This window comes from Octopus sinensis, linkage group LG5, assembly GCF_006345805.1.
Source record: "Octopus sinensis linkage group LG5, ASM634580v1, whole genome shotgun sequence".
Taxonomy (NCBI): Eukaryota; Metazoa; Mollusca; class Cephalopoda; order Octopoda; family Octopodidae; genus Octopus; species Octopus sinensis.
In genome coordinates this window covers 65,248,856-65,263,071 of record NC_043001.1, presented here as the reverse complement: position 1 = coordinate 65,263,071, position 14,216 = coordinate 65,248,856, and the positions used below count along the sequence as shown (strand labels likewise).

The 14,216-nt window shown below is 47.5% G+C and overlaps 1 protein-coding gene across 1 annotated transcript; it reads right to left on the bottom strand.

The window, feature by feature from the left end:
- Nucleotides 1-3,247: 3,247 nt before the first annotated feature.
- LOC115212172 lies at nt 3,248-4,123 on the bottom strand. Its single transcript, XM_029781011.1, has one exon. The coding sequence runs from the start codon at nt 4,121-4,123 to the stop codon at nt 3,248-3,250; it is 876 nt and encodes a 291-aa protein (XP_029636871.1).
- Nucleotides 4,124-14,216: the final 10,093 nt, after the last annotated feature.

The following is a 14,216-nucleotide window of genomic DNA, read 5'->3' as shown; positions in this document are numbered from 1 at the left end:
CCGTAAAAGTTCATACAGACAGTTTTTGTTTTCATCTTTTTTTTCTTTACGTACACAAATGTTCTTTGATTTCTCTGGGTGGGTGATGCAGTTATGTGTTCATTAGGAAGATGGATACGTTAGGAGTTCAGAACTTACCCGAAAAACTTGCACAAACCTTGCTGGCCATCGAACTGTTCTTCCTGATTTGGTGTGTCGGGGTTGTGCAGCATCTGTGGTGTTCGCTGGAGTTGCCGAGTCTGTTTGAGGAAAAGAGGGGACTGAATGTAAGTCCTCCTCGATGAAAGCTTTTTTTAAACGATCAATCGAGACCGTATTTCGTTTACCTCCAATATCGAGGACGAAATACTTGGGTTCTCTTTGATGACCTTGTAGGGCCCGGAATATGGTGGTCGAAGTTGAGAGGGTATCCCATCATTCCTCACGAAGACATGAGTCCATGTGTTGATATCTTTTGGGACACGTGAAACGACGTTCTGTTGTCTGGGGCCTGAGGGTGATACTTGCGACATGGATGTTCGTAATCGGTGCACATATTGTTGTGGGTCAGGGAAGTTTTGTGAAACAGGTTCGATCATCTGCCCAGGTAAGGTGAGTGTTGTGCCATAAACGAGTTCGGCCGGAGTATATCCCAGTTCTTCCTTAATCGTGGATCGAATTCCAAGGAGGATGAGAGGGAGATGTTCCAACCAGTGAGAACTGTCTGGAGCTGCTTTTATAGATGCCTTGAGTTGGCGGGTGAAAGCGTTCCACCATGCCATTTGCTGCAGGGTGGTAAGCTGTAGTGCGGGTGTGTTTACACCCGAGGAGACGAGTCAGCTCGGTGAAAAGGTGGGAATCGAACTGACGTCCTCTGTCGGTGGTAATTGTTGCGGGTGTGCCAAAACGCGAAACCCATTGTGATATCAGCGTTTTAGCGACCGTTTCTGCTGATATATCAGATAGGGGCCAGGCTTCGGGCCATCGCGAGAACCTATCTACGCAAGTTAGCAAATATGAATAGTTCTGCGAAGGTGGCAGGGGTCCAACGATATCAATGTTAACGTGCTGAAATCGTGCATCGGGCTGCGAAAATGAACCGATTGGTGATTTTATGTGCCGGTGGATTTTCGCTTTTTGGCACGCAACACAGCACTTGGTCCATTCTCTGATATCCTTGTTGATACTGGTCCACACAAAACGGGTCGATATTAGCTTTTGAGTGGAGCGAATACCAGGATGTGACAGAGAATGTAGAGCGGAGAAAACTTCTCGACGATATTTCTGTGGTACATAAGGGCGTTGGTAACCAGTGGAAATATCACACCAAATATGGGCTGTGGATGATGGTAGTGGAACATGCTGAAATTTCAGAGATGACGAATTCCGGAGCTTTAGAAGTTCTTCGTCATTCTCCTGGTCAGCTGCTATACGTGCCAGATCAATTGTAGACGTGGTGTGGATAGCATTGATCTGCGCACGTGAAAGTGCATCGGCTGCCACGTTGGTCGTCCCTTTGATGTGGCGTATATCCGTCGTGTACTGCGATATGAAGTCGAGGTGACGAATTTCTCTCGGCGAATGGCGATCCGGTTTGGTGTTAAATGCGTATACTAATGGCTTGTGGTCGGTATATATGGCAAAATTGGTACCTTCTAGCATATGACGGAAATGCTTAACGGCCAGGTATGCCGCCAATAATTCCCGACTGAATGTGCTGTATTTGGTTTCCGCGGGTTTTAACCGCTTAGAAAAGAAAGACAACGGTTGCCATATACCGTCAACAAGCTGTTGTAGCACACCTCCGATTCCGGAATCGGATGCATCAACGAGTAAACATCGTGGGGCGTCTGGTTTTGGATAAACCAACATGGTAGCGCTAGATAACGCTTTTTTCAGGGCAGCGAAAGAAACGAGTTGATCTTCGGTCAGAGCTATATCTGCGTTTTTGCAGGTTCGCTGACGTAGCAAATCGGTGAGCGGTTGCGCTATTTCAGCGAGGTGGGGCACGAACCGTCGATAGAAATTCGCTAGACCGAGATATTCCCTTAATTTGCGGAGAGATGTGGGTGGTGGAAAATCCACGATGGCCTTGACTTTCTCGGGAAGGGGACGAATTCCATTTTTATCGACTATATGGCCGAGAAAATGAAGGGAAGCAACTCCGAACAAACATTTGGTAGGGTTGATAACAATTCCAAATTGACGTAGTCGTCCGAATAGCAGGTGAAGGTGTTGATTATGCTCTTCGTCCGAGTTACTGGCCACGAGTATGTCGTCTATGTAGGCATAGACGAAAGGCAAACCTCTAGTCACCATGTCGATAAACCTTTGGAATGTCTGTGCTGCGTTTCGTAAACCGAAAGGCATACGCAGGAATTCAAACATTCCGAAAGGTGTAGTCACTGCTGTCTTTGAGATGTCTGCAGGTTCGACTGGGATTTGGTTGTATGCTCGCACCAGGTCGATTTTTGAAAAGATGCGAGCTCCATGCAGCGAGCTCGAAAAGTCCTGAAGAAAAGGCACCGGATAGGCATCACTGATAGTGCTTTTATTCAGTGATCGATAATCGCCGCAAACCCGCCAATCGGTCGATGATTTTTTTGGGACGCAGTGTATCGGCGAGGACCAGTTGCTGCTGGAAACGCGGATGATTCCGAGGTCGAGCATGTGCTGGAATTCCCGCTTGACGGCCTGGAGACGATCAGGTGGTAACCTTCTGGGCCTTGCAGCAACAGGTGGACCGCTGGTTTTGATGTGGTGGGTAACGTCGTGCTTTATCGGCTGGTTATGAAAAACTGGCCGGGCGACATCTGGATAATCATTCAGGATGGAACTGTGACGAGTCGTTGTCGTAAGCATTACAGTTGGGCTGACTGTGTCCATTCGAGCGGCTATACCGCGCACAGTAAGCTTGGTGGTGGTGTCGACAAGTCGTCTGTACTTTATGTCTACCAGGAGACCGAAATGATGCAGGAAATCGGCTCCTAAGATAGGGGTCGGCAGTTTAGCGACGACGAATACCCACTGAAATGTGCGGCGCGTAGTCCTATGTTTAATGTTAGGGACTGTTCACCGTAGGTTGGAATGGGTGAATGGTTGACTGCCTGAAGACAGACTGATGTCTCTTTTCTTTTTCCAGAAGTGTTGGAGACTGGGATGATGCTGACTTCCGCACCTGTGTCAACCAGGAAACGCGTGCCTGTTACACGATCGCAAACGAAAAACAGGCGACTGTGTGGGTGCGAACCAGGAACTTCCGTCGCGTTCAATTCCTGGCTGTGCCGTTTCCCGAACTGGGTGAGGAAAACGAGCACGGTACCGTACATTTTTGTGCCCGTGTTCCGAATGTTCGGTGGTACCAACACGTGTCATGTGAGTTTCGGGTAGCACTGGGGCTTCGAGACCGTCTGCCATCTCGTCGAGATCGGCTGGTGCTTCGACGCTGGGGACTAAACTTTAGGGCTTGTATTTGGGCTGTGAGAATTTGTATTTGCGCAGCTTGCTGCGTCATTAATGCACGCAAATCCGAAATCTCTGAAGAACTGGTTTGTGCACGGAAAGGATTGGTACTGGGAGCGGCTGGCGTCACCGTCGATACCGTTGGATATCTGTGCGGTACTTCGGCTATTTTGTCAGCTAGCTCCGCCAGTTCTTCAAGGGATGTGTTTTCTCTGGTGGACGCGAGAACAACCTGGGTATTGGAGGGCAGACGCTGGAGAAAAAGTTGCTTGAAGATTTTTTCTGGGAGCGTCTCATCTCCGAGAAGCTGTTTCATTCTCCGAAGAAGCTGGGACGGCGTTTTGTCACCCAATTCTTCCGATATCAGAAGCTGGTGAAGTATTTTTTGTTGGGATTCTGAGGTTCTGTTTATTAACGTGGTTTTAAAAACTTCATATGAAACAGAACCGGGTGGTGCCATGATAAGGTCGCGTATCACGTTCGTTATTTCTGGTGACAGAGAACTGATAACGTGAGAAAGTCGAGCCGCATCGCTCGATATTCTGTGAGAGGCAAACTGTGCCTCTATATGGTGAAACCACAATGTCGGGTCGTGGGTCCAGAATGGTGGAATTTTTAACGAGATCGCCGCTTGGAATGCCATGTCGATGTTGGCCGCTGGGTTTTGTTCCGGGAGATTCATTGTTTTCGTCGGAATTTTCAGTTGCTTCGTTGCTGGTGATGTGCAAACTGTAATTCTTCGACGCGGTTGATGAAGCTGGTTCCAGGGAAGGCGCGATTCGTTTTACGGGGTCACCAAATGTAGTGGATGCGTGGATGTATTAATAAATACATAAGTGCTTTGTAATAAATTAAAGATTTATTATCACTACATCAATTTGTAAGCAATGTTACACATCGCTTGTACAAAATGCATATCAAATAGTGGTTGCAAATAATACATTTTAAAGGAATGCATGATACAGGATACACATTAAAGCAGAATATGTTTGATGGTGTGTGTGTGTGTGTGTGTAAATCATGCAGTACAGAGTCACCTTTCTGAATATTCTTTCGTCGTCCTCATAAATGCGTGACGTTCTCTTAAACGTTGGTTCGGCTTCTCTCTAGATACCTATTTCTCCGTTCTATTTATAACATCTCAAATAGCCAGAAAAATAGATATACCGCAAGAGTGTTATTGAGTACAGTAGGTCGCTGGTCGTCCTGTTAAACTTCGCCTGACCTGCTCGGGTCAGAGGTCGAAGGGAGACGATCCATCATTTTTTGTCAGAACAAAGAGATTCTGATTTCGCGCCTTTTTGTGCATTGGTATTTTACGACCAATGATTCTTGGGTCTGATTTCGAATCCAAGCTTTGAGAAGGAAGTGCTAATTCTTACAATCCATAGGCCCCGGACCGAATGTTCTTTGGAACAGGCTGGCCAGTTGATTTTCGTTGAAGCCCAGGGTTTCTCCCAGGACGTCGTCACACTTAAACTCTACTAACCCTCTATAGAAGAAAGCGGTAGTACCCCCGCCACCGGCGTTGCCCGACTGGGAGAGGAGCACGAGTGCCTGATAGCACTCTACATGCCACACGCCCAACCTCGGTCTACACTTGATCCATGGGTTCAGTTTGGTAAACGATGTGAACTGTGGAAATAACAGTTTGACGAACGAAGACCACGCCTGCTCACCGTCCAGGTAAAGCCAGAGGTGCCTAAGCCTGAGCGGATGTCAGCGCATTTTTAGCCACGGCATCCCTAACCCATTCTTCAGCGGCTTTTGGCAGCAAATAGAGCGCCTTACAAGAGATCTGCTGCCCCTCCACAAAAAGCGAAAGAGCATGCGTTCCAGCTTGCTCAGCCACGAATCGGAGTCAGGCGGTAAGTGATTACAGAGGCGATAAACACCTCTGCAACCTCCGCCCTCCCTTTCAAGGACAGCTTCCGCTCAGACCAGGTCTGAGTTAGGAGAGCCACCTTTCTCGCCACCTCGCTCCAATTCTTCTCTATCTGGAGATCTGGACCTAAACAGATTCCAAGCATTGTCACCGGCCCTTCCGTCCAAAGTCCTACGACGCTGTCGGAAGACATCGACTTGCCCCTCCAGGTGCCGAGTTGCAAGCCGACCGATTTATCCCGGTTGACTTTCGCTCCTGCCAACACTTCGTAGTCCCTTAAAGCCTCACCCACTGTAGGTGCTCGACTCGGGATACGATGACGGTGATGTCGTCCGCATACGCCGAAGCTGACTTTCCGCACCCTAGATCCTGCGGAGTGCCCCTCATAGTTTCCAACCTCCTCAGCAACGGCTCGAGGGCCAAGACGTAGAGAAGCGGGGAGAGAGGACACCCTTGACATACCGAACGTTCAATGCGGAACGGCTCCGAAAAGAAACCATTCACCCGAACTACCGATTCGATGTTGCTGTATAAAGCGTTGATCCATCCGCGGAAGGTCGGGCCGAAGCCAGCTGCCCAGATACTGATGGTCAACCTTATCGAACGCTTTCGATTGGTCCAAGTGGACCATAGTCCCACCCTTGCCATGAATCCTATTTACCCTTTCTAAGGCATAGCGTAGAAAGTGGATATTGTCGTGGATGGTCCTTCCAGGGAAGGCGCAAGTTTGCGCCTCGCCAACAAGTTCACCCACGACCCGTGCCAACCTTTTTGCTAAGACCTTGGCCAAAATCTTCAACTCTGCGTTAAGCAGAGTGATGGGCCGAAGATTATCAATTAAATCCCCCTTGTTTGGATCCTTTCTTAACAGCGCTACTACCCCTCGGCTCACAGACTTAGGAATTCTCCCGTTCTGCTGCCAGTTGGTGTACACGCATGCAAGTAGGTGCCCAAACAAGTCTGGCATGCTACTATAGAGTTCGTAAGGCAGACCATCGAGTCCCGGCGATTTGTCCCCGCCGCAGTCTGCCAACACATCCTCGACTTCCTTGGCTGTGATCGGCGCCTCACAAGATAGACGCAGCAAACCGGCTAGGAAGTCTGCGAGCTTCTCCCCGCGCTCCAGTCCGCTGCTCCTCCCGAATAGCTGAGCGAAATGATCGTGAAACACCTTGCACATCTCCACGGGTTCGTTTCCTGATCGACCATTTGGGCCCGACAAAGATCGAATGGTTGAGCTGTTGCCACGCTGGCCCTCTACCACCCGGGCCCATCCGGCTGCGTTGATCCCTTCCTGTCTCATTGCACGGATTTTAGCCCTAATAATGCACCCTTCATGTTTAGCATTGAGATGTTGGTCAAGTGCCAACCTCGCCGCTAACACTTTCGATGCACTGCCTGACCTCATTGCCTCATCTATTGCCTTAACTAGTTCCTTTTCTACTTTGTTTCTAGCACTAGCTAATTCTTTGCTAAATCTAATTGACTCACATTTGATGGCTCTTTTCAGGGCGTACCACCGTTTGTTGTTGATAATGGATCCGGTTAACGCCCTCATTACTAATTGTTTAATCCGATTCGTGTAGGCTTCACAGTCCAATAGTGACTTGTTTAGCTTCCAGTACCCGGTACCTCGTCTTCACATGCTATCTATGTCTATCACTTATTTGTGATCGCTGTACCTGACGATATGGTATTGTGGACAGCTAAGTATTTTCTTATCTTTCCTTCTAGTTATGATTCTATCTATGTAAGATCTGGACGACCCGTCGTTTCTTGCCCAGGTCCACGCTGGAGTGTCTGGGTGGTCCAGTCTGAATCGATCTGCCAACTCGAAACGACTTAGCAGATCGTTGAGGTGAGGTAATCCCCCCCCTATTCTTTCTCGAGCCAACATAATCTACGCGTGCATCACAAATCATGCTGAAGTCACCTAGCAATACTAACGTGTTCGACCTGCCAAGAAAATTCTCTAGGCTTTTGAAATACTCTTTCTGCCCGGCTTTTCCTTCGCCGGGAGCATAGACAGCGACCAGCCTGAACACTTTGCCACTGCTATGCGTCATATCCAAAACGACCAACCTGCCTTCCGGATCTATAAAGACAGTTCTAATCTCTAAATCCAGGTTTTTTTTCTGACCAGCACTGCCACTCCTCCGCCCCCTCCCGGTCGACAGGGAGAAACGTATTTCTCATAGCCGTTTAGAAGGGGCGAAAAGCCTGCAGCCCACTCAGTCTGGATTCGGTAATTACCACTACATCCAAACGATGCGACCTAAGGTCGTTAAGGAGGTAGCCTTGCTTCCAATACGACCCCAGGCCGCGAATATTTAAACAACCGAGTTTAAACGAGAATGTGAAAAATTAGTCGAATGTTTAAATCTTACTGTTTTAACGAGAGAGAGGGTGTAATTTCACCCTCCTCTTTTCTGTCTGTGAGTGTTGTGTTTTGCGAGGTTATTTTTTTCGCGAATTGCCTGTACAGATGGCTCGAAATGTTCATCTGTAACAGACCGACGTCCTCCGCAAAAGATTTTTTAGTTCAAAATAGTCAGAGTTATCTATAGTATATAATTCGACATTTTCAGAAATAGTATTATTTACATCTGTTGCGATATATTTTTTCGCCGATTTCATTAAAACAATTTTATCTCTTAATAGTTTATTATTTTTGTTTATCGCCGTGAAGGTGTTTCTCTTTTTTATATATGGCGATTGTGGAGGGAGGTGTTTGTGGGGGGGGGTGCTTGTAGAAACGTAGGTGATTGTAGGTGTGTGTGTGCTTGTGGTAGGTGTGGGAGTGTTTGTGTGTGCTTTTTCCAGTGTGTGTGTTTTTTTGGCTACGTGTGTGTTTGCGACTGTATTTGTGGGTGTGGGTGTGCTTGTCTGTCTCGGAGCATAGTCCTGTGTATCCGAAGAGGGTGGGTTTTTCCGTTTCCGTCTTCTTTTTGAAGGTTCTACGGTGACCCACTCCTGGATGTTGTCGTTTTTGTTGTTGTTTTCTCCCGCTGTCGACTGTACTTCGGTAATTGGGGTCTGCGACGTGGCTGCTATTTCTAGCGGTGCTGTCGTTGTCTTCGGCGTCGTGCTTGCCTCTTCTGCAGCATTTTCTTTGGCTGTCTTCTTCTCGACCTTATGTGGCCTGTCTTCTTCTCGACCTTATGTGGCCTTTCGCGCCACATTTGTAACATCTGGGCTTTCTCCCCTCTACTACCACCATCATGCTGGTATTTTCTCCAATTGTAAGGGAACTGGGCAATTTTTCTAAGTCTGAGGGGTTTGCTTGGATCACAAGCTCTAAATCTTGTCCAAACCAGTTCATGTGGCGGTATCTCTTAGACTGAAGAATTGCAATTTCTTCTTTGCCTAAGAGAATAGCGGCTATGACAAAGGCCACATCTATTTCGGGTGGAATATCCGTAACTGTGATTTTCGAAGTTCTCTTTCCTAAGTAAGTCGGGAGGAGAACTACTTCTTCCGACTTCAATGTCCTTGTTGAATGTTCCCTAGCTTTTTCTTCGCTAGGGAAACGCACCTCTACAGTGCCGAAGCGACGATCCCTCGTTATGTAACTTGTTTGTTGCCATATCGGCCTGAAGCATTTTTCGATCGCTTCCCTCGGTACAAAATCGATTTTTTTATTTTTGACATTATATGTTTTGTATATGACAGTCTTTCTCTCCGTCGCGTAAATTAATTCACTAGGAGGGAGCAACTTCACATTATCACCTTCTTTTTTTAATAAACTTTGGTACTTCTTTAATTCTTCTTTTTTCACAGGGGCGAGTTGCTGCACTCGCAAAATTTATTTTTTATTTTTCCTGTTGTGTAGTAGCCTCGCTAGACATCTTGTCGTCTGCTTTTGTAACGCTCGCGTGAGACGCCTCTTTACTTTCACCTTCCTCCTCCCACATATTCGCCTTCATGCCTGCAAACAAATAGTCAACGTTTTCCTCCGACTCGGAAGAAATTGGTGGCAAATTCATGTTTTTTGCCGCTTCCCCCTTGAAACAAGGGGGAAAGAACAGCAAAACTGCTGCAACAGCAGAAAAGAAGTGGTCTCAACGACCAAAACAACAAATGTTCACAATTTTCAGCATAAAAACAATCTTTCACTGCGGAGCAAAGAATAACACAACCGATGAGAGAGAGAGAGAGAGAGAGAGAGAGAGAGTATTTATTTATTCACCATAAGGTTGAAAAAAAGAGGGCACAAAACAAACGTTGGGGTCAGTGTATCGAATGAGACGAAACATATGAATAAACAAACAATTAAAATATATACAATTAAATGAGAATGAGTGATTAGCAAAAAATGAAGCAGAGGACGCGGTCGACCCCACAAACCACATACTCACACTGAAGACTTTGCTTTATCCTTTTTTACATTCTCGATTAAACAGGTTCTTTCACTCGCAACATACTTGCTATAGACTTCCATCTTTTACGAAACACACTTTGTGACAGGCATTTCTTCTCCAGCCTTATTTTCCGTTTCATGTGGAAAACGAAAAAGTCGATTAGCTTGAGACTGGAGATAAACATGCCTGTTGCAATTCCTTTTACTCTCGTCTTCCACACTACTTCTTTCGCCATAGCAACTACCGAAAGAAAACAGGCTCGCTCCTCCCTATTCAGGAAGGTCGGCGGAACTATCTTAATTACAGATTCGCTCGACAGTTGTACTCTTCTCGAATGCGACAGCAGGTGTTCGACATAAGTCCAGAGTTCAGTCACCTTGGGGCATGGCACAATCGCGTACAGGACAGTTTCACTGTCCCTCTTACATCTTGCACAAACCGGCGAAGGTGCACACCCATGTCTAAAGAGCTTATCTCGAACCGGTAAAGCTCCTCTGTAACATTGCCAGGCCAGGGACTTTTGGTAATTATCCATAGGCCCCGGACCGAATGTTCCTTGGAACAGGCTGGCCAGTTGATTTTCGTCGAAGCCCAGAGTTTCTCCTAGGACGTCGTCACACTTAAACTCTACTAACCCTCTATAGAAGAAAGCGGTAGTAGCCCCGCCACCGGCGTTGCCCGACTGGGAGAGAAGCACGAGTGCCTGATAGCACTCTGCATGCCACATGCCCAACCTCGGTCTACACTTGATCCATGGGTTCAGTTCGTTAAACGATGTGAACTGTGGAAATAACAGCTTGACAAACGGAGACCACACCTGCTCACCGTCCAGGTAAATCCAGAGGTGCCTCAGCCTGAGCGCATGTCTGCGCATTTTTAGCCACGGCATCCCTAACCCACCGTTCAGCGGCTTTTGGCAGCAAATAGAGCGCCTTACAAGAGGTCTGCTGCCCCTCCGCAAAAAGCGAAAGAGCATGCGTTCCAGTTTGTTCAGCCACGAATCGGAGCAAGGCACTACGGTTAGGCGGTAAGTGATTACAGAGGCGATAAACACTTCTGCAACCTCCGCCCTCCCTTTCAAGGACAGTTTCCGCTCAGACCATGTCTGAGTTAGGAGAGCCACCTTTCTCGCCACCTCGCTCCAGTTCTTCTCTATCTGGAGATCTGGACCTAACCAGATCCCTAGCATTTTCACCGGTCCTTCCGTCCAAAGTCCTACGACGCTGTCGGAAGACATCGACTTGCCCCTCCAGGTGCCGAGTTGCAAGCCGACCGATTTATCCCGGTTGACTTTCGCTCCTACCACCGCTTCGTAGTCCCTTAAGGCCTCACCCACCCACTGTAGGTGCTCGACTCGGGAAACGATGACGGTGATGTCGTCCGCATACGCCGAAGCTGACTTTCCGCACCCTAGATCTTGCGGGGTGCCTCTCATAGTTTCCAACCTCTTCAGCAACGGCTCGAGGGCCAAAGCGTAGAGAAGCGGGGAGAGAGGACACCCTTGACGTACCGAACGTTCAATGCTGAACCGTTCCGAAAGGAAACAATTTACCCGAACTACCGATTCGATGTTGCTGTATAAAGCGATGATCCATCCGCGGAAGGTCGGGCCGAAGCCAGCCGCCGCGAGGACCGCCTCCAGATACTGATGGTCCACCCTATCAAACACTTTCGATTGGTGCAAGTGGACCATAGGCCTACCCTTGCCAGGAATCCTATTTACCCTTTCTAAGGCATAGCGTAGAAAGTGGAGATTGTCGTGGATGGTCCTTCCAGGGATGGCGCAAGTTTGCGCCTCGCCAACAAGTTCACCCACGACCCGTGCCAACCTTTTTGCTAAGACCTTGGCCAAGATCTTCAACTCTGCGTTAAGCAGAGTGATAGGCCGGAAATTATCAATTAAATCCCCCTTGTTTGGGTCCTTTCTTAACAGCGCTACCACCCCTCGGCTCACAGACTTAGGAATTCTCCCGTTCTGCTGCCAGTTGGTGTACACGTATGCAAGTAGGTGCCCAAACAAGTCTGGCATGCTACTATAGAGTTCGTAAGGCAGACCATCGAGTCCCGGCGATTTGTCCCCGCCGCAGTCTGCCAACATATCCTCGACTTCTTTGGCTGTGATCGGCGCCTCACAAGATTCCGCGTCCGGCCTCGATAGACGCGGCGAACCGGCTAGGAAGTCTGCGAGCTTCTCCCCGCGCTCCAGCTCGCCGCTCCTCCCGAATAGCTGGGCGAAATGATCATGAAACACCTTGCACATCTCCTCGGGTTCGTTTACTAATCGACCATTTGGGCCCGTCAAGGATCGAATGGTTGAGTTGTTGCCACGCTGGCCCTCTACCACCCGGGCCCATCCGGCTGCGTTGATCCCTTCCTGTCTCATTGCACAGATCTTAGCCCTGACAATGCACCCTTCATGTTTAGCGTTGAGATGTTGGTCAAGTGCTAACCTCGCCGCTAACACTTTCGATGCACTGCCTGACCTCATTGCCTCCTCTAATGCCTTAACTAGTTTCTTTTCTACTTTGTTTCTAGCACTAGCTAGTTCTTTGCTAAACCTAATTGACTCAAATTTGATGGCTCTTTTCAGGGCGTACATTTATTGTTGATAATGGATCCGGTTAACGCCCTCATTACTAATTGTTTAATCCGATTCGTGTAGGCTTCACAGTCCAATAGTGACTTGTTTAGCTTCCAGTAACCGGTACCTCGTCTACACATGCTATCTATGTCGAGCGTACAGGTCACTAATTTGTGATCGCTGTAGCTGACGATATGGTATTGTGGACAGCTAAGTATTTTCTTATCTTTCCTTCTAGTTATGATTCTATCGATATAAGATCTGGACGACCCGTCGTTTCTTGCCCAGGTCCACGCTGGAGTGTCTGGATGGTCCAGTCTGAATATATCTGCCAATTCGAAACGACTTAGCATATCGTTGAGGTGAGGTAATCCCCTCGTATTCTTTCTTGAGCCAACATAATCTACGCGTGCATCGCAAATTATGTTGAAGTCACCTAGCAATACTAACGTGTTCGACGTGCCAAGAAAATTCTCTAGGCTTTTGAAATACTCTTTCTGCCCGGCTATTCCTTCGCAGGGAGCATAGACAGCGACAAGCCTGAACACTTTACCACTGCTGTGCGTCACATCCAAAACGACCAACCTGCCTTCCGGATCTATAAAGACAGTTCTAATCTCTAAATCCAGGTTTTTCCTGACCAGCACTGCCACTCCTCCTCCTCCCCCAGGTCGACAGGGAGAAATGTATTTCTCGTAGCTGTTTAGAAGGGGCGAAAAAGCCTGCAGCCCACTCAGTCTGGATTCGGTAATTACCACTACATCCAAACGATGCGACCTAAGGTCGTTAAGGAGGTAGCCTTGCTTCCAATACGACCCCAGGCCGCGAGTATTTATACAACCGAGTTTAAACGAGAAAGTGAAAATTTAGTCGAATGTTTAAAACTTACTGTTTTAACAGAAGAGAGGGTATAGTTTCACCCTCATCTCTTCTGTCTGTGAGTGTTGTGTTTTGCGAGGTCAGTTTTTTTGCGAATTGCTTGTACAGATGGCTTGAAAAGTTCATCTGTAACGGGCCTACGTCCTCCGCAAAAGATTTTTTAATTTCAAAATAATCCGCGCTATCTATCGTATAAAATTCTACATTTTCAGATATAATACTATTTATATCTGTTGCGATATATTTTTTCGCCGATTTCAGTAAATTAATTTTTTCCCTTAATAGGTTATTGTTTTTATTTATCGCCGTAAAGGTGTTTCTTTTTTTTTTGTTAGGTGATTGTGGAGGGGGCTGTGTGTGTTTGTGGGTGTGTGTGTGCTTGTAGAAGCGTGGGTGTTTGTAGGTGTGTGCGTGCTTGTGGTAGGTGTGTGCTTTTCCTAGTGTGTGTGTTTTTTTGGCTACGTGTGTGTTTGCGACTGTATTTGTGGGTGTGGGTGTGCTTGTCTGTGTCAGAGTATAGTCCTGTGTATCCGAAGAGGGTGGATTTTTCCGTTTCCGTCTTCTTTTTGAAGCTTCCACGTTGACCCACTCCTGGATGTTGTTGTTGTTGTTGTCATCGTTGTTGTCGTTGTTTTCTCCCGTTGTCGGCTGAATTTCGGCAATTGGGGTGCGCGACGTGGCTGCTATTTCTAGCGGTGAAGTTGTTTTCGGCGTCGTGCTTGCCTCTGTAGTATTTTCTTTCGCTGTCTTCTTGCATCTCGACCTTATGTGGCCTTTCTCGCCACATTTATAGCACCTCGGTTTTCTTCCCTCGACTATTACCATCAAGGTGGTATTATCTCCAATGGTGAGGGAGCTTGGCAATTTTTCCAAGTCCGAGGGGTTCTCTTGGATCACAAGCTCTAAGTCCTGTCCATACCAGGTTGTGGGGCGACATCTTTTAGACTGAAGAATGGCAATTTCTTCCTCTTTGCCTAAGAGAATCGCTGCTGTTATGAAGTCCACATCTATTTCGGGCGGAATGTCCGTAACTGTTATTCTGCTAGTTCTCATTCCTAAATAAAATGGT